Source organism: Lytechinus pictus, chromosome 1 (assembly GCF_037042905.1).
Source record: "Lytechinus pictus isolate F3 Inbred chromosome 1, Lp3.0, whole genome shotgun sequence".
In the NCBI taxonomy this organism is placed as follows: Eukaryota; Metazoa; Echinodermata; class Echinoidea; order Temnopleuroida; family Toxopneustidae; genus Lytechinus; species Lytechinus pictus.
The window spans coordinates 1,693,889-1,712,974 of record NC_087245.1 but is presented as its reverse complement, the minus strand read 5'-3'; the positions used below and the strand labels follow the sequence as shown (position 1 = coordinate 1,712,974).

The 19,086-nt window shown below is 35.8% G+C and overlaps 1 protein-coding gene across 1 annotated transcript; it reads right to left on the bottom strand.

The window, feature by feature from the left end:
* Positions 1–164: 164 nt before the first annotated feature.
* Positions 165–18,766, bottom strand: LOC129267977 (uncharacterized). The gene is made up of 5 exons (XM_054905892.2): positions 17,651–18,766; positions 13,118–13,213; positions 11,784–11,898; positions 9,982–10,088; positions 165–2,752 (listed from the first exon to the last, which is right to left on the bottom strand). The coding sequence occupies exons 1-5, from the start codon at positions 18,177–18,179 to the stop codon at positions 2,541–2,543; spliced, it is 1,059 nt and encodes a 352-aa protein (XP_054761867.1). The 5' UTR covers positions 18,180–18,766; the 3' UTR covers positions 165–2,540.
* Between the last annotated feature and the right edge of the window lie 320 nt (positions 18,767–19,086).

Below are 19,086 nucleotides of genomic sequence, written 5' to 3'. Positions count from 1 at the left end.
CAATCTATCTATCTTTCTCCCCCTCTTCTTCCACCCCCCCCCCTCTCCCCATATCTCACCCCTCCTCTTTCTTCCCCTCTCTCTTTCTTCCTCTCCACCTATGCTGTCACATCCTCTCTCATGATCTCGTCCTGAGCACATAAAACAACACACGAAAGCCATCATTAAAATAAAGATACATTTTAATTGCACATTCAATGGAAAAGTCACACAGAATAAACAGCTATACTTTGGAATATAATACAATATAGTGTTCCTAATTGCACTAAAATTGATATTACAGATTTTCATTTTGAAAATTATCCCATCTGGACCCTTGAATAAAAACGTAGATTTAAATATTCTCTTTAACAATTCCAGTGTAATTCTCTAGTTCACCTAATTTATCTGAATATTGACAGATTAAAATAATCGTGTCCATTGCCAAATGATTGTGCTAGCATATCATCCAAAAAGTATTCCATGTAATTTATCTGAAAATTTACATTATATACAGTGAACCAGACCTGAATGAATTGTACCGATAGGGTAAATTGAACACCCCCCCCCTTTTTTTTTTACAAAACACATTTTATGGAAACAGTGTGTCAGGGTTTATTTTATTATATATATATTTTTTTTGCTTACTATGTTTATTTCCCCTTTTTGTAAATAAAGATGTGTCAATCATCAGGTTGGAGGACTCAGTGTATGGGCTTCAAAGTAGAGGGATTTAGGTTACAACCAACAGGTGCATAACTTGGTAATGTGTTGAGGCATTACTTTGAATCTTGTAATCATGGAACTGCAAGTTGGGGAAAATTCGAAATAGAATTAGTTTATAATAGTAAAAGACCATTTCAACATACACGGAAATTGGCGGGCAACGGGTAGGCCAACCCAAGATTACTTAATGATGAAGAAAGGGAAGAGTAACAAAGGGAAAGAAAAGAAAGAAAGGAAAAGAGAGGTTTCTTTTTCATGCATCTAATTTTTCCATTTAAAAACACCTCAAACTCTCCTTTGTTTATCCTCTATATGAACAAAATACACTGACCTCACTTCTATACATAGATAAAGCCCTTTGAAATAACTTTTGTAAAAGAAAAAGTATAGTTTACAAACTCATACAATAGGTACATACCCTAACTATCAATGATTTTAATTTTGTTCCCGAATTGAAGTGAATGACAACTTTGTTCATACCTATCAACTTGGAGTCAGATTCAAAAGAAACACAAAGGATCAGGAACTTGAATTGGGAGTAGAGAAAGACTGCAACCGACTAATTCAATGGTATATCCATAGTTGGAATACACCGGTTATAAAAAGATCAAATATTTATATGCAGAAATAACCTTAAAGTCTGTAGGTCCTATATATACATGAAATATAAGAATTAAAACGAAATAATATCTTAGACCACGTCTGTTAGTTTCAAGATGATAATTTGGGGCTTGCAAATACATTTATATACATAAAATTACTTTTGCATGAAATAAAAATGCCAAAAAATATTTTTGGAATTTGAAATGATACTTAGAATATAATGCTTTGACATTCACAGAAATCCAGAAATTTTTATTTTTCTTGAAAGTCAAGTCAACCCCAGAAAAATATTGATTTGAATCAATAGGGAAAAATCAAGCAAGCCGATAACGCTGAAAATTTTATCAAAATCGGATATAAAATAGAAAGGTTGTAAAATTGTAAAGTTTCGCGTATTTGTCACAACTGGAACAGTTAAATGCGTAATCCAGTGACGTAAAAATGCTGAGAGAGTCGATGATATCCCTCGCTCACTATTTTTGTTTTTTTTTGTTTTTATGAATTACACAATATCTTATTTTTACAGATATATTTTTTTTAAAGATATGACACTAAGGACCGATTTGACTGAAACAAAATGTTAAAACAATGGTAAGTAGACATGTTTGGGAGGAATGAAACTTTGTTTCACAGGACAATGGGGAGAAAATTAGAATATTTCATATTTTATACCAAAAACAAAAAGAAAAGAAAAAGTGAGTGAATGACGTCATCAGTCCCCTCATTTGTATACCGACCAGGATGTGCATATAAAAGTTTTGTGAAATAAAGCGAAACTTAATATAATGTCATAACTTTTACATCCGATTTTGAAGACATTTTCAATGTTGTGCTTGTTGGATTTTTGGGGGTCTTTTTATTCAAATCAAATTTTTATTGGGATGGACTTATCCTTTAATTCATAGATTGAATATACAAAAACCTACCAAACATTTTTTTTTCATGTGACATCGCATCATGCATATTTCTCTTCCAGAATTTGATTCAAATTATCTCTATACCTTTTCATATACTAGTAGCAGATCACATGATGATAGAGTGGTATCGCTTCAATGCTTATTTAATCCCAGAAAAGTTTTGATAATTTGAAATTCAACTTGATCATTCATAACGTTTTGATATTTTTCAGTTGATCAGAACGAACTTGTTCACAGTTTTGCTTTTCATATTAGTTCTATATTGTGATTCAGATGTCAAACGACTTGAACTTCGTAATATTCTAGGTTTTTATTTTAGAGTGGGAGCGATAGATTCTTGCTGTTTCGGCTTAGCTTCGGATGTCGTTCCCGAGTTAGAGGTCGAAAAATCCCGTCCGAACCAGACGCATTCTCCTCTTCATCCACCCTCATTGACTTCAGAAGATCGGCCGTCATCGACCTCGGATCGCCGGTCGCATCGGACGAGCTACTGTGTGCATAGGAGTGGGGACGTCGGGATCGAGAATCTATAATGAGTGAAATACAACAGAATGAATTATGATTAGATCATGAGATTATACTAGACCTATTTCCTGTACCGGAATTTCTTGTTTTGGCTTCGTATGAACATTTCCACAAAATTAAAAACACATTAAGAAGGCCTCATTTCAAACAGATAGGCATACAAATATCATAATGGTTAATTCCTTACTAATTAATTATTTAATTAAGTAATTAATTAATAATCAACTAAACAATTATTTGATCAATCAATTAATTCATTTATTTGATTTATATTGATTGATTTATTTATTATTCTTTCATTTTTGCACACACTGAACGGTGGCTCATACTGGAATGATGGCTCAGTGGTCAGGACGTCCGCCCGCCTAATGAACAAGAAGGTGTTGGGACCAATCATCAACCGAGTCATAGTAAAATACTAATGGGACCTTTTGATTTCTTGCCAGGTGTTCGTCATATAAAACAGAGGAGGATCAAATTATATCTTTATTTCCCGAACCGATAAAAGGCTGTATAATTTTCATTTCCATGTTGTGTGTAGAATATGTTTCTCCCATCTGGTCTAAATTTTGCTGCTATTGCGTTAAATGAATAATATCCCAAGAAAACAAAAGCAAAATACACGTTTAGGGATGTTTTGAAAGTATGTTTTCGGGCGTTTGTACATCAATTGCGTTAAGTGCCCCGGGGGGTACGTATCCTAGTAGTATCATAATAACCCCCCCCCAAAAAAAAAAAAAAAAAAAAAAAAACGTAGTCATTGTATCATTATCATCACTTTCGTCGTCTTCGTCATTTTCACAATCATCACAGTTGAAACTATTCATGAATCATTTTTCACCGTCATCACCATCAAAACCATCTTATCGTCGTTATCATCATCGTCGTCGTCATGAGCACGATGTCTGATCATCATCACCACTACCACAACGACCCATTATACAGCAACGTACGCATGCAGACACTCAGATTTGCCAAATCAAATAAGTATGCACGTATTCTGTCAACTTTGTAATGATCGTTAACATTTTTTACCCATCGTTTCATTTATGAAACTCCTCGATATTAGACTATTCATATTAAAAATAATCCCATGAGTGAGAAAGCCAGACTAAATTGATAACATTTTAATGCTGCACGAGTTTTAAATGCGGTTTATTCTAGACTCCCAAACTGGAACACATATGTCGGAAACAGATTTTGAAAGGTTTGCTCCCAGAAGTATTAATGGATATGAAACACGAACATTATAAACATGACTCATTACGGCGTATGATTGCCATTAAATGAGAGGGGGTGGGTTTTAACAAGAGTTTTTATATACGTCGCAATTTAAGAGAATGACCCCCAAATTTCGCAATTAGGCCTGGGGGTATCTCATGTATATGGTTACATTCGTTTAAGGGGGTATCGTTGACATAGACAGCAAAGAGAAAATATATATAAATGTGGTTTTGAAAAAAAGCCCAAACTGCCTTGTACAGAAATATCATGCAAATGCGTCACTCATCCTTATACCCGAATCAAACACTTTCACACAGTTTAAGATTATTCTCCGAGTACAGTTCTATAGTGCTGATTCTTATACATATGTGTTCAGAATGCACATTAGAAAAAAAAAAACACTGAAAACAAGCGCCCGGCATGTCTTCCTCACAAAATTGAGAATATTGACATTATTGATGTAATAATTCTATGACTCTAAAGATTACCATTGACATGATTGAAAAATTTGGAAGAAGAAGATTTTTAATTCCTTTCAGGTGGCTGTTTAAAATTTTTGACGGAGTCTAATAAATGACCTTCATCTAGGTGTAAGAATGAGTGGGATGCTTGAATGTTAATCATTCAGAAAATCCTAAATGTTTGAATTTCATTTGTCTATCATCTTTCCTGTCAGTGGAGCAGGGTTCCGTAGCACGCATAAGAAACGGATTACTGACTCACCAACTGAGACATGCTCGACATGTGAGGAAAGTAAGAGGTACATCAACCCCCCCAAAAAAAAAAAAAAAAAAAATCTTGCATTTTTAAACAGCCACCTGAAAAGAGCCACATAGTGAGTTGAAACACTGAACATCGAAACAATGTACAGAAAAGACAGGCAAGAAATATAATTTTTATAACAATTAATAACCAAACCTTAAAATTGATTATCTCGAATGGGAGCTAAGCAATAGATAGGCTATAGTTCCATGAAACTAAACCAGTGACGCAACAGAAAGGTGGCAGGCTGGCGGATTTCAACGGGAAAATAAAAAAACGGGAAAAAGGAAAAAAAAAAAAAGAATCCTGTTCACAGTGGCGTACAGACAAAAAAAATAATTAAAAACAAACAAGGAAAGAAAAGAAAAGGAAAGATGGAAGGGTAAAAATGATATCATTTTTTGAATTCTATGTCAAAATCTGTCACAAAATTTGATTTCTGAAATGAAAATGTCAAAATTTTTAATCGCTCGATTCGCCTGCTGGCAACTTTTTATAAATAATAAATTCTGCCCGATACGCCATATCTGGCCCCCTCAAAAATGTTGCCTCATTACACCATTCACTGCCTGTTCATACCATGATTATGACCGGGAAATTTTTGGCTCTTGGCACCCGACTGCTATCACCCCCTTCCCACCCGACCACTATCACCCCTTCCCACCCGACCACTATCACCCCCTACCCACCCGACCGCTATCACCCCCTTCCCACCCGACCGCTATCACCCCCTTCCCACCCGACCGCTATCACCCCCTTCCCACCCGACCGCTATCACCCCCTTCCCACCCGACCACTATCACCCCCTACCCACCCGACCGCTATCACCCCCTTCCCACCCGACCGCTATCACCCCCTTCCCACCCGACCGCTATCACCCCCTTCCCACCCGACCGCTATCACCCCCTTCCCACCCGACCGCTATCACCCCCTCCCCACCCGACCGCTATCACCCCCTTCCCACCCGACCGATATCACCCCCTTCCCACCCGACCGTGGCTATCACCCCCTTCCCACCCGACCGTGGCTATCACCCCCTTCCCACCCGACCGTGGCTATCACCCCCTTCCCACCCGACCGCTATCACCCCCTTCCCACCCGACCGCTATCACCCCCTTCCCACCTGACCGCTATCACCCCCTTCCCACCCGACCACTAACACCCCCTTCCCACCCGACCACTATCACCCCCTTCCCACCCGACCGCTATCACCCCCTTCCCACCCGACCGCTATCACCCCCTTCCCATCCGACCGCTATCACCCCCTTCCCACCCGACCGCTATCACCCCCTTCCCACCCGACCACTATCACCAAGCATTTTATTATAAACACGTGATTCAAGAAGTAAAATATGAAGAAGGGTATAAAGAGTGAAAGCTTGTTCCGTTCCTGGAGCAACATTGCCTTTCATTCCTTAACAAAAAGAAACACTAAACGTTGAATTTTTTGGTGGGTGGGCTCATAGTCTGAGAATCGGCAAAGCAAAATCGAAATCTCTCTTGTTATCCCTTTAAAAAGTTTAATAAAAGCATGACTGTGTCCATAAATGCCAACATTCATTAACAGTTGTCTGCTTTGGGACACCACATCAAGCAAGCAAAAGTCAGATGAACAAACACTAATGGGTTCCCTCCTTTTCTCACGAGGGGAAAGATGTGATCATCGTAACATGGAAAACGGAAAGTATATTTAGATGGGGTTTTTCCTCAGACCGGTGGGACATTTAAACGTCTGTACAAAAATTTATCAGCATTGCGAGAGAAATGGAGCAGTTTAGGGCTTGTTTTGGGTTGGTTGGGCAGATCATATTTTGTAGTCCTTAGTCGCACTTAGCCCCATTTCACTCGATTTGAGTTCATCAATACTTCATGAAGGTCTGTTTGCAAACAATTTAGTTTGGGAAAGGAATTAAGATGATAGGGTTGCCAAGCTTTGTCATTACTATTCAGAAGATCATAGAGATCAGGCTGCCAAGAGCATATTTTTGGTTCACAATATACACAATATACGCAATGATAATCATGAAAAAAAAAATGTTCATTGGTCAATGGAGCTAACTGTCGCACAAGAGACCCACTGGTATCATTATGTGATCACTGTATGAAATGTTTTGTTTTAATCCTCATTTTGTAGTTATCATTGCTATGGAATGACTTGAAATCAAGTTGACTCACTAGAATCCTATACAGATCTTCTACATGAATCTTCACATGGAGCAATGTTTCGGAAATACTATTGTTTTGTAATAAGTGATATCAAATGTGTTGATGAAAATCGTGATTTTGAAAAATACAATACAATGATTTTACGAAGAATTACAACTTGTGTGTCTGTGTGGTATAGGGGCGAGAACAGGGGGTGGGGGCATTCCATCCCTTGTAAACTCACCAGTACGCTAGTGATAAGATGGCAATCAAGACATTTGTCTGGATCAGATTTTATGTTACCCCCCTTTTACATTATACATTAGTGGGTCGAACCGGCCAGCTTGGCTACCATCCGCGAGAAGCACGTCTGAAAGTTGCCTTCACGGAAAAGAAGTTTAATTTGATTTCCTCCTGTGGGTTTATCTTATTAACACGAATTTCATAAGAGGGTAAACATAAGGTCGATATGTAGTACGTATTGTCCTTAATAAAGCTATAACAACAGAGCAAAGATTATGATTTCCATTCCATATATTCATTGAGTTTTGGTAATAAAAGTACATTATTTTGAATAAAACAATAGTATACATTACTTATAAAGCGCTTAGTACGCATTGTTTCTAAGCGCTTGATACATAGACAAAATTATGTGTAAGTTGAAAAGTTGGATAGAATTAACGAAATACAAAATAATATAAACTTAGGACTGCCGACAATTAAAGGAAAACGCATGGAGGATAATTTAACAAATCATTACAAGGAATAATATAATATTTATTAAAAAAAATATCCGCATAGATCATGTAGATAGTCTATGGTATTTAGGGAACATACAAAGAAAATAGAAGTATATAAATGGGTAATACAACAACGAATTCGTCGAATTACCTAATTACAAGCATCAGTATCTCTTATATTATGTTTGTATTCAATTATATGCTTGTTCATTTGGAATACTTGGTATATATACTCTGTTTATACCAGTATGACGAAAGGATTTTGAATCTTGTACCTTGCATAATAACTTGATCAATTGTGGCTTTTGCAGTCTATAATATATCATACATAGAGACATTTGAAGTGCAAACGATTTGAAGTTTTATTTCGTTGAAAATATATCTTCGTATGTGAAGATATATATATACTTGTATATTTTTAGAAAAATAAAACTGAACATCGTTTTAACTTCAACATTCTCATTGTATGATATTGTAACCTTCAATATGTATTTCTTATTCACAGGCACTGGAGTCCTACCTTGTGAATTGTGGCATTCTTTAAAAATAATGTTAAATGGCAGAGCGCCTGCCAAGCAATGTATTTTCTCTAATCCCCATTTACCTCTTCGTTCTTATCTCACCCCTAACATATTGCTTTGGGTAGCTCTGATTTAGAAGTGTTCTCCTTTGGTGATTGAAATCTGGCATGTTCTACAACTTTCACTTCACATGATTATTGTAACTACACTTTCAGGAAGACGTTTTAAGTGGCCTGTTCAATCGCATACTCGATTTGATGGAAATTTATTAGAACATTTTTCTCGGTCACCATGTCGATTTATGTGGATATGTGTTGCTCTGTTATCTGTGAAATTGTTTTCCTCCATCGTAGTATTTATAATTTAATTCAATTTCTATTCAATGATCAAATTAAAAATAGTAATACAACTTTTTTTTATCTTCTCGCCTGCATACAATTTTAAGCGACACTCAGGGCCCGTTTTTTTCCGACGGCTGTGTCGTCAACCAAATCTCAGTATGGAGTATTCGAGGGGGTTAGGCGGTTGCGACTTTCGGGGGAAAAAAAGCTCGTAAATCTGCCGCCATCAAAAGTCAGAAGGGGTGCGATTTAAGCGCTAACCTCTAGCGTGAGATATTTGAAATTTTCATACTTGCCCAATACGGTGTTTTCCCCACAGATACATTACGCCACAGTCTTATAGATTACTTTGGAAAGTAAACACTTCAAAATTTTGAAGTATATTTTTTTTTAAACTTGGGCTTAAGTGTTATCAAATCATACTAATCGGCTCACCTGAATTTCACGTCATAAAATAAAGTTCAAATGTCTGAGATCATCATCACTTTCTTATTAGAAGTGGGTCTTTGTTCACAGTTATATTTCATATTTGGCATAAAATAAAGTACGTAAGGAAAAGGGGGATTGAAATAACATTGTCTCGTTGATTTGCATAAAACCCAGCTCATAATATTAATGTTTACAATACAATGCATAACTGTTTCAAACATCGTAACTTTCTTAATATCCTATTTATATTTGATGCCTTAATTGTCAATACCCGTAGTCAGACGTTACTGAACTATTCATTTTGGGAAAGAAAGGACTTCGGTGTTAAACTATGAACTTAAGATAGATGAATAATAATAATAATAATCGCAAACAGTCTTGGTATTTAGGTAATGGAGTCCACCTGACCCATCCCCGTTGACCCTTTCCTAAACCAGTCTCCCTCTGACGTCCCTGCCTAAACCATGGAGCTATTACTCTATGCCTAAACCATGACAAGTCACTTTCTATAAACGTGCTTATTCTATACACTGTGAAGGTGCAGTCATGGCATTCTGATTAGAATTCACTTAAAGATCTACAACCGCACGGTGAATCATGCAACTACTAAGGCTTGAAATAAGGCAAGGAACAGGTGGCAGGAAAAAGGATAAAAATCCAACAAGAACAAGAGCGCCATGTTGACTCTCAGTCTTCATCGGAATATGAAAGCATATTTTATTTCAGAGTCACAGCGGCTTGTGTTTGGTAGGCCTATACCGTTCTCTCATCCACGTTCCCTAATGGTACTCTAGGTCAATATGAACATGCGAACGTTTGATTATTAGCATACAGAACACTAATTGTGCGTGAGTGTGGGTGGATGTGTGTGTATAATATATATTTATGGTTTTATTAACAAAATGATAATTGAACACAATAGAAGACTGATCCTCTTATAGGTTAAGCATGTCAAGTAGCATAGAATTGTTCTCCACGAGTGATGTCATAATCATCACCGTCGCCGTCGTCGTCGTCATCGTCATCATCATCATCATCATCATTATCTTTATCAAGTAAAGCTACTTACTGGATATTGCTGATCCTGTAACTATACTGAGTGGTCTTGGTCTTTTCAGTGCATCACCACATATTGTATGACGATACTCGCTTTGTGTTCCAACTGAGATCTTCGAACTAAAGAAAATTGTAAAGTATAAAAAAAATCAAACTCCATTATTTGAAATAGGAATTAAACTTTTTTATATATATAAGTTCAGTTTATGGGTAAAATGTTAGTAATCGCGACCGCTATGTCCTGTGTCATTGTTTGTTCTACACAAAACATAAACATAACCACTTTACAGATCTAGCTTGTACTACACGAACTGAACTTTCTCCGCTTCCTGTGGAACATTCCAGTAAGACTGTGTAACTCTAATTGCTAAGCTCAGAAGTGAAATAATGAGCAACGGGGCTAGATTGACCTATGTGGGGGAAATTACGGCCTTTTCAAAATCAAATATTATTTTGTGATAAAACTTGGTACTGTGTATTATTAAACAAATCACATCATATTTTAATCCTTATCCGTAACATTCTTCCCCCCCCCCCTTCATCGTGAAACTACTTTGTGGATGGAAGGAATAATCTGAACGCCAGTGAGACTTATTTTATTTTGCATCCTATCAGGTGGATGATTCATAAAGCCGCAGGCCGTTTCATAAAGATGTCCGTAAGTTAAGAGTGACTTTAAGAATGACTGGTGATCCTTTCTTGTGGTTAATGATATTCACCATTGGTGATTATTTAGCGCGTCACTCTTAACTTAACAAACATCTTTATGAAACGGCCCCCAGTTCGTAAGTTAAGAGCTACTTGAAGAACGACTGGTGATCCTTTCTTACGCGCTAAATAATTACCATGAACATCTTAATTGTGAAAATCATTTACCACAAAAAATGATCACCAGTCGTTCTTAAAGTTGATCTTAGCTTACGGTGAGCTTTATGAAACTGCCCGAGTACCATTTTAACAGCTCGGTAGACACGATAGAAGGTGGCATGATGTGGACTGATGTTTTGTCAAAGGATTGAAGTGCCAAAGGTGGAATTCGATTCCAGGCAAGAGTCAGGACCACTACAAACTAGGATACATTATTGTTTTCTTTTCGAGAAAACTAAGAACCAATTGGCATCCATTAATTTCCAGTTTAATAAAATATTTTTAATTACTTCACATTGAATTTGTAGAACTGACATCAAGTGAATTTAGAATCAGTTAATAAAATCAGATGTGAGATAGTTTTTCTAAAAAAAAAAAGATCCGTAGCTTTATAATGCACATTGACAAATAACGAATTTTTATGTATACTTGATATCTTCTGTAATGGTATTGCTAAAAAAAAAAGGTTATCATGACATGGCTGAACGCATAATAGTATGATCTATGAATGAATAAATATCTCAACTTAATTAATTAATTAATTCATTTATTTATTCATTTTTCCAACAAAATTTATAATGCAATAATTACAATAAATAAAACATAACATCAGAAAATATAAATGACATAAATATTCAAATGAACCAAATATAAAGAGTATACACCTGATACAGAAGATAATATTTCCAATTTGATAATAACAATATGCAAGATATGTTGGAAAAATGGAGTGGCCCACTGAAAAGCAAAGCTTGTAAAGTGTGGACCACTCAAGAAAAAAAAGTATAACACTTAAATCTATATGGGCCAAAAGCAAACAGCAATACAAAATTGATAATGAAATAAAGATATAAAAAAATAATTATAATAAAGGAAATTAATATTAAAATCAATATTAATTTATATGTACTAGAACACGTAGAAACACGATATAAGTAAGCGTCTTACTTTGAAGATTTGATCATTAGAATAACTTTGTCTGTTTGTGATTTGATGATAGACGCCACCTTTTCTGCATGATGGCCATGAACATCTCGACCATTCACCTCTATAATCTCATCACCTACAAAACAAAGAAATAAAGAAATAAAAATGAATACTAAAAAACAACAAAAATAGCTAAATGCGTGTATTTATATAAAAAATGAAATGTATAAGTACATCGAGTAATCATTGAACTCATGAATAAACACATCCAAAAATAAAGATATATATTTACAAATAGATGAATGAATAGTAGAAATCGATATAGATAATTGTATAAATCAAATTAATAGATAAACACATAAAAATGAAAATGTATGAAAATAATTTGTATTATTCGTTATGTTCGGTTAGAAATAAATCTGAATCTGAAGAGGGCAAATAAAATGCACAGAAATGGATAATCGTATAATTATGTTATAATGTAATAAAGGGAAGATGAGAAAGAGCGAACGAAAACAAACAAAAATTGCAATTTTTATTGCAAACGAATTAGAAACAGAAACAGATGATTGGATCCAATGTAGAAGGTAATACTATCTTTAATGTTTTTTTCAGGGGTAGGGAATAATTGAAATCAATTTTCAGATAAATCTATACTGTCGTTAAATTTGTCATGTGTTATCTCACATTATTATACACAATATACATTTTGTATTTCTATGAACGCACATGCACGAGTGTCCCGACCTGAGATCGAACCCTGGACTTTTTTTTAAATTTACTTTTTTAATAATGCATATAGCATTTCCATTTATTTTAAGGCATGATAAAAGAGCATTGTAGATTAAATGCCATGCTCACGGGCATAGGTGCAGCGGCCGGGGATCGAACCCCCAGACTTTCCATGTATAGCCAGGCGCCTTAGACCACTCGGCCACGGAACCTCTTTTACTTGCCTAATCGATAGCATTCGATCACTCGATTTCTATACCTCGATATTGTATTTCATTTATTTGTGATTGGACATCTGTATTCCTTAGTTAACATTGCATTATTAACATTAATCTTAGGAATCTCCTGAAATGCCCGATAGAAACTGAAACTAAAAATTATTTTCATTTGTAAAATATGTGTGTGGAATATTTTGAGGTCGCACTGACGTTAAGCCTATAATGACACAAAAGTAGAAGACTCGCACAAACGATTTCTGCAAGTTTTCATGGAAATCATTGTACGGTATTTCCTCGTTCAACTTGATATTGAAATAGATGATATTCAACATGTTCAATTGCAAGAAATATATTTTACACATAATGTTGTAATATACAAATTATGCATAATTTGCTGACACTAACCGATTTTTAATGTTCCTTTCTTAGCCGCTGGGCCATCAGAGAAGAGCCGAGCAACAACGATCGTTTCTCCCTCATTCTTTATTGTTATTCCTATACCTGAAAGGAAAAGAATATCTCTAATCATGATAATCAATGATAATAATAATAATGATGATGATGATTATTGTGATTATGATAGCAAAAACAATTATACTTGTGACAATAAATTATCATTATTCATGATAATGATGACAATAATGATTATAATCAACAGTAGTAATGAAATATGATAATGATTGTGTGCGTTGTTTGTATTCATCAAAATTTCCGTTTAAAAAGTTTCTTGAACTCTACAACTACGAAATAAGCCCGTCATTAAGTTTGGAGAAAGACTGTGATATCAAATTCTAAATCCGAATCACAAGTCACTCTTGTTATTCGTATCTCATCATTGCTAACATAATCTCCTATCTGCCACCGTCACCGAGGGTGTAAACATGTAATTGAAGTCCAAACGAATGAGTATGTATTCATATTTTTGATATTTAGTTTCATATATGGCCATTTTATGCGTTTTTGTCTCTCTGTGTTCTTCTTTGTCTGCCTTCACAGACTACGAACTTTTTTGTCTCTTCTGTTAATCACACATTATTAACAATGTCGAGAAAATTTGGCATCGTCATTCTACCCAAGTTTATTCATTGTGTGTGCTTGCGTGTGTGTGTCGAAGGGGGGGGGGGGTGTCCTTAGATACTCTGTGCATCCTATTACCTTCAGCAGTATCTACAAACAAAATACCACAAATTTCTTTGATCTCCTACCCCCCCCCCCTCTTCTCTCTCTTTCATTTTCTCTCTTTTTCTATTTCTTGTCCCCTTCATTTTAATTCCGCAGAGAGTCGAGAAAAGATGATTCAGAGTTAAGGAAACAGTATCAGGAATGAGCAGTGTTAAAGAGAAAGGAAATAATGAAGGAAGGTCTTATTTTAGGCTCGGCCATGCCAGACGTTCATTTTAAATTAGTCTCAAGCAAAATGAACCGGGGTGCAAACTTCATGACCATTGTTTTTGTGTGTGGATGTGGGTTCATAGGAGTGGGACCTGCAAGCACGTGTCTAGAACAGGACTCTTTTCTCATGAATTATCATCTTCGAAATATTGCTTTTCTTTTTATTAATGAGTAAAAAAATATTTAGACAATAGTATACTACTACTACCGTCTGTTCGAATCAGTCACAAGAATGAAAAGCACCTTTCCAATATTTTGTCGATACCAGGTCGATAACTTATCAAAGAATCCATTCCCCGCAATACACACTCCCTTATATACAGAAAGTTATGATACATCACAGCCAAGGTCGATAGATTAGGGGTTAATTCCTTTGTCTTCTACGTGATGTTCTATTAATAACAAATGGGAGCCTGCGAAGTGCAAGATTCATGAGGACATACATCAACTCAATATCTTCTTGGAAAGTGAGTGGAACTCAAAAAGTCATGCCTTTCCCTGTTTAATAAATGCCTAGTCTGGATCAAATTTCAATTTGTATAATAAAAACAGAATTATAAAAAAAAAAAAAAAAAAAAAAAAAAAAAAAAATCAATTATAATGCAATTGGATCTAATCTCGCATTAAATAATGTAATATGACATAGATATTTGGGGGTGAAAGATTAAAATCCGCCATGGAACCTCATCGTATAAATCAACAACTTGCTTAGTATCGTCAAAACGAGAAATGGTTGAATTTGATCACACTGGCGACAAATTAATGTTTCTGGCATTATCATGTTTATCGTCAATGACAATCTGACCATTTTGTTCTTCGACACTCTTACGCATGTCCAATTGCCCCTTAAAAAAACGTATCCAAATATATTGATATTATAACATGGACAAGCTAGGAGTATGGAAAGAAAAAGTGGTGAGGAGGGGGGGGGGGAGAAGGACATTGACAGGGAGAAAAAGGGAAAGCACTATGACAATGGAGTAGTAGTACGTGGTCTAAGTGCGGAAATAAAAATGCTAGGAAAGGGGGAAAAGACAAAGAAGAACAAAAAAGGCAAGAAGATCCGTTGATTTTCAATTGTCTTGACATTTTATTTTGATAAGATTCCCGACAATGCCATTGCAAGTGTATTCACAGCCTTCTTGTATAACTATTCCAAGGGAAGTTATAATTAAAAACCTGTCCTTAATAATTTTCTCGTGACTATTAATGGGCGAACAGTATTTTTGCGTAGTAATAGACCGATGATAGACTGTCATTTTTCAGGTCTCATGTATAGTTCCTCATACATTAAAACGTGTAGGGGAAAGAAACGGATTATGCGGCCTCCAAAATGCACCTTGGCCTAGACGAATGCGAAAAGCCTTATGAGGATAGGATAAGTAGTGATGGATGAGTAATGGCTGTGATTTTAATAGTCCTTGATTGTCATAGCAAGATACATAAAGACTAAAGAAAAACTCCATTATCCCATAATAACCCCTCCCAATACTATGCCGTGGTCATGAAATCCTAATACCATGAATACGATCAAATAATATTTCGGACAATTCGACAACCCACTTGGAAAAAAAAAAGCTATATGAGAACTTGAAATATCAAGTCATTTCAGTTCAATAAACAAGACAGCACTATGATGACGTATTTTGTGGTGATACACCAGTTAGAACATGAAATTGTTTTGTTTTTTAAAGAATAGCAGTAGCTATTTTTTAAAGATATGTAATAAATTCAAATAATAAAAAATATTAGAGATTTGATTTTTTCGTAAACCTTGTTAAAGAGAGAGAATGAAAAGAGTTTTCTTGGCACACTTTATGTTTCTGACAAAGTGAATGGTCGTATGACTAATAAACGAACAAAACAATGACAAATAATATAAATGACCAAAAGTAACATTGTTGATGAAGTATTGTATTGTAAAGAGAATGCATCACCGTCATCGTTTTAATTATTATGTCCACCTGAGGAAAGAGAAGGGAAACGTGAGATACCATCATTAATATTTTTTAATGTCGGACAACTTTATTGTGGTCGGAGTGAAAACGCTGAACACTTAAACTGCTTAAAACCTTTCACTGTCTTTAAACTATACAGGATGATATCGAAAAAGAACGAGTGCTGAGCAGATTTAAACTCTGAATGGCTTTGAATATCAATGTTACCCAATCTATTTTTGAATGAATTTTACTTTATCTAAATTTGATATGAACCTACTGGACAGGTATGCCCACTGGTAGTGTGGATTGAAGACCTTAGATTAATGAAATCTGGGGAGCGTTTCATCAACATTTCTGTCCGACAAGTTGTCAGATCTGACAACTTTCCTGGATTCTGATTGGCTGACAAGCACTGTTACTATGGTAACTGTCGGATAAAACAGGACATGTCGGATAAAACGTCTGACAAGTGCTTTCATGAAATGCTCCCCAGATGACTCAACATAACCTTTACCGGAAAACAATACTCTGTACTTTTTAGGCACTAAACTTTAAAAAAAACTCAGGGAAAAGTAATGTGGTTCTACGTTTCATCAAAACGTTGATGGTCAGTTGTTGGAGCAACATGTATGAAAACAACAATATTCATGCTTTAATACGTAAATAAATTTGTTGGTAAACATATTAAAGATATTACTAAATCTTCGAAGTTGGTATAGAATTAATGTTTGTCATCGTAATAACGGTGGTCATGTTTATACTGCGTGATTCACGTATCATTATTATATATGACTAAAACAGTAGCTCAAATATAAATGTCTAAGGTTCCTCCGCATATTATTGAAAATCAATTGTTATGAATCGCCAATGTCCATGAACGAATGTCACATAAGCTTGAGTCAGAAACTTCTAACATTATTACAGTAAAAACAAAAAGAGAGTCGATGTTAATCAGACGTCTCCTATATACGCGCCTGCACTAGACTCGATTATCCCTCGTGTTAATCCCTCCCAACAAATTCATTTCCGATTTCCATTAAAGGGAGGGACGTCTCGAAATGAATTAAAGTTATTATGGTATCTTGCAGTAGAGAATTTGCATTGTTTTCAAAGTCTGGGATTGAGGACGGGAGGGGAAGGGTGGGGGTATAAAATCATTCCTTGGTATAAGGTTACTGTCGGTCATGATTGTGATGATGATGACGTGTGTCTTTCCTTAGGGTTCATGACCGATGGTACATAATGCACACCCAAGAAAGATATTAAGATGAATGATAAAAATGAGCATCCATACGCCAGTTAATGTGCAGGTAGATAAATATATTAATAGGAATAATCAATTAAAAAAATAAACTAAAGCGACACATTAACAAACAGAATACCCGTGCAAATTCACCTTTAGTTGCTATTTAGGTGAATCTTAGATGAGATTATTAAATTAAGTTTATGAAAATATAGATTACTACTTTTGGCTGAGGGTTTTCCAATATGCCATATGCACTTATAAATATAACTTATAAATTAAAACCTTCTAAACTTCACAGTTAATGTATGGTACTTCAAAGCTATTGGATAATTCTGTCAAAATATATTATATTGTTCTTACCATCTCCGTACTCTGGATCTTTAGTAAACGATCTTCGTCTTAATGCTTTCCTTTTGAATTTATTGGCTACAACAGACGATCTTGTCTTTAACTCTTTCACGAAATCACGTCGATTTTTCCGCGCCAAAACGGCCATCTGAATCTGTGTGAGCCACTCGCGATTGTTCAGACCAACACGTAGATCTAGAGTGCCATCTTTCGTCACCATTGTGAAGTGAATATGTTTCTTCCCTTTGGCTATGTTGGCGATTGCTGTAACATCATCCAAGGGCATCCGATATAGAATATTTCGAACCCTCTCTTGGGATGATTTCTTTTTGGAATGCCAGCGGAAGATGGTTAGATTCTCTGGAGTGAGGACGCAAAATTTAGGTCTCCAGGGATAGAAGAGGCTTGAAGATTCCTTGTCAATTGTACCTTCCTTAAGCACGGCATCCTTTTCCGCTTGTTCAAGATTAACACCAGGAAAGAGGGCATCCGTTACACTGCTACTGCTGGTCCTTGACACTGGACGTTTCTTGCTGCTCATTTTGACTAGAGAACAATAATCATATGACAGTTGTACAGTTATAATTGTCAAAACCCCAGTCTGAAGTTTAGGTGAAAAGCAGCGGGTAGAAGCCCGTATCTTTCAATTCATAGAATAAGTTCTTGCAGATTTTCATTTACTTCAAAAAGTAATATACTCCATTTGACTGGTTGACGTTACTAAATTATCAATTGCTTATCATCTTGATAATATATAGTGAGATAGACAATCTCACCCAATAGTGCATACTCTGAAATTATACCAGATACAACCAAATGGTACTACTATGAAATCAGTGCTCACAGTGAACGGGCGCTAGACCGAACAAGAAAACAAAATTCCAGTCGGGTAAAGAAGTTCAGAAGATAAAAGAGCTCTCGATTGCATAAATGAACGACTTTCCTTTGCCCACCAAATCAAGCTTCTGTCAACGAGTGAACGACTGGGAGTGCTACTCCACTGCTTCCGAACTCTAAATATGTTTGTTCCTATTCATTCCTCTCATACACAGTGAACCACTTTACTCTGCTTTGAGCGGGAGAATGACTAACGGACTCCCTTAACCTGGCGAAGATGTGATGACTGTCAGGTCGTCAGCAAATCCAATTGCCTTTTCCTTTCACATTACAAACAACCAACGATTTCTGTTAGGAAGTATACTGCTGATGTAGAACAAACAAAGACTGGCATTTTGCTAAATATCGCAAGGATGTGTCTTTTTATCAATTCTTGTGAATTCTAAAAAACTATTTATGTCATTTTAAGCATGATTAGTAATTAAAAATGACTAAAGGAGCAGTTTTCAATCGTGACTCCAGTTGGATCTAATAATCGACACGCATGCGCAAACGAGGTATAAATCTGAGTCTCGCTTAATAAGGGGGAAGTCTGATCTGAAATTAAATTT

Coding starts and splice junctions, on each gene's coding strand:
- LOC129267977 (XM_054905892.2), bottom strand. CDS start 18,179: ATGAGCAGCAAGAAACGTCCAGTGTCAAGGACCAGCAGTAGCAGTGTA. Junction 11,899..13,117: donor GAAAGGAACATTAAAAATCG/GTTAGTGTCAGC, acceptor TTTGTTTTGTAG/GTGATGAGATTATAGAGGTG. Junction 2,753..9,981: donor TACAGGATCAGCAATATCCA/GTAAGTAGCTTT, acceptor CACTCATTATAG/ATTCTCGATCCCGACGTCCC.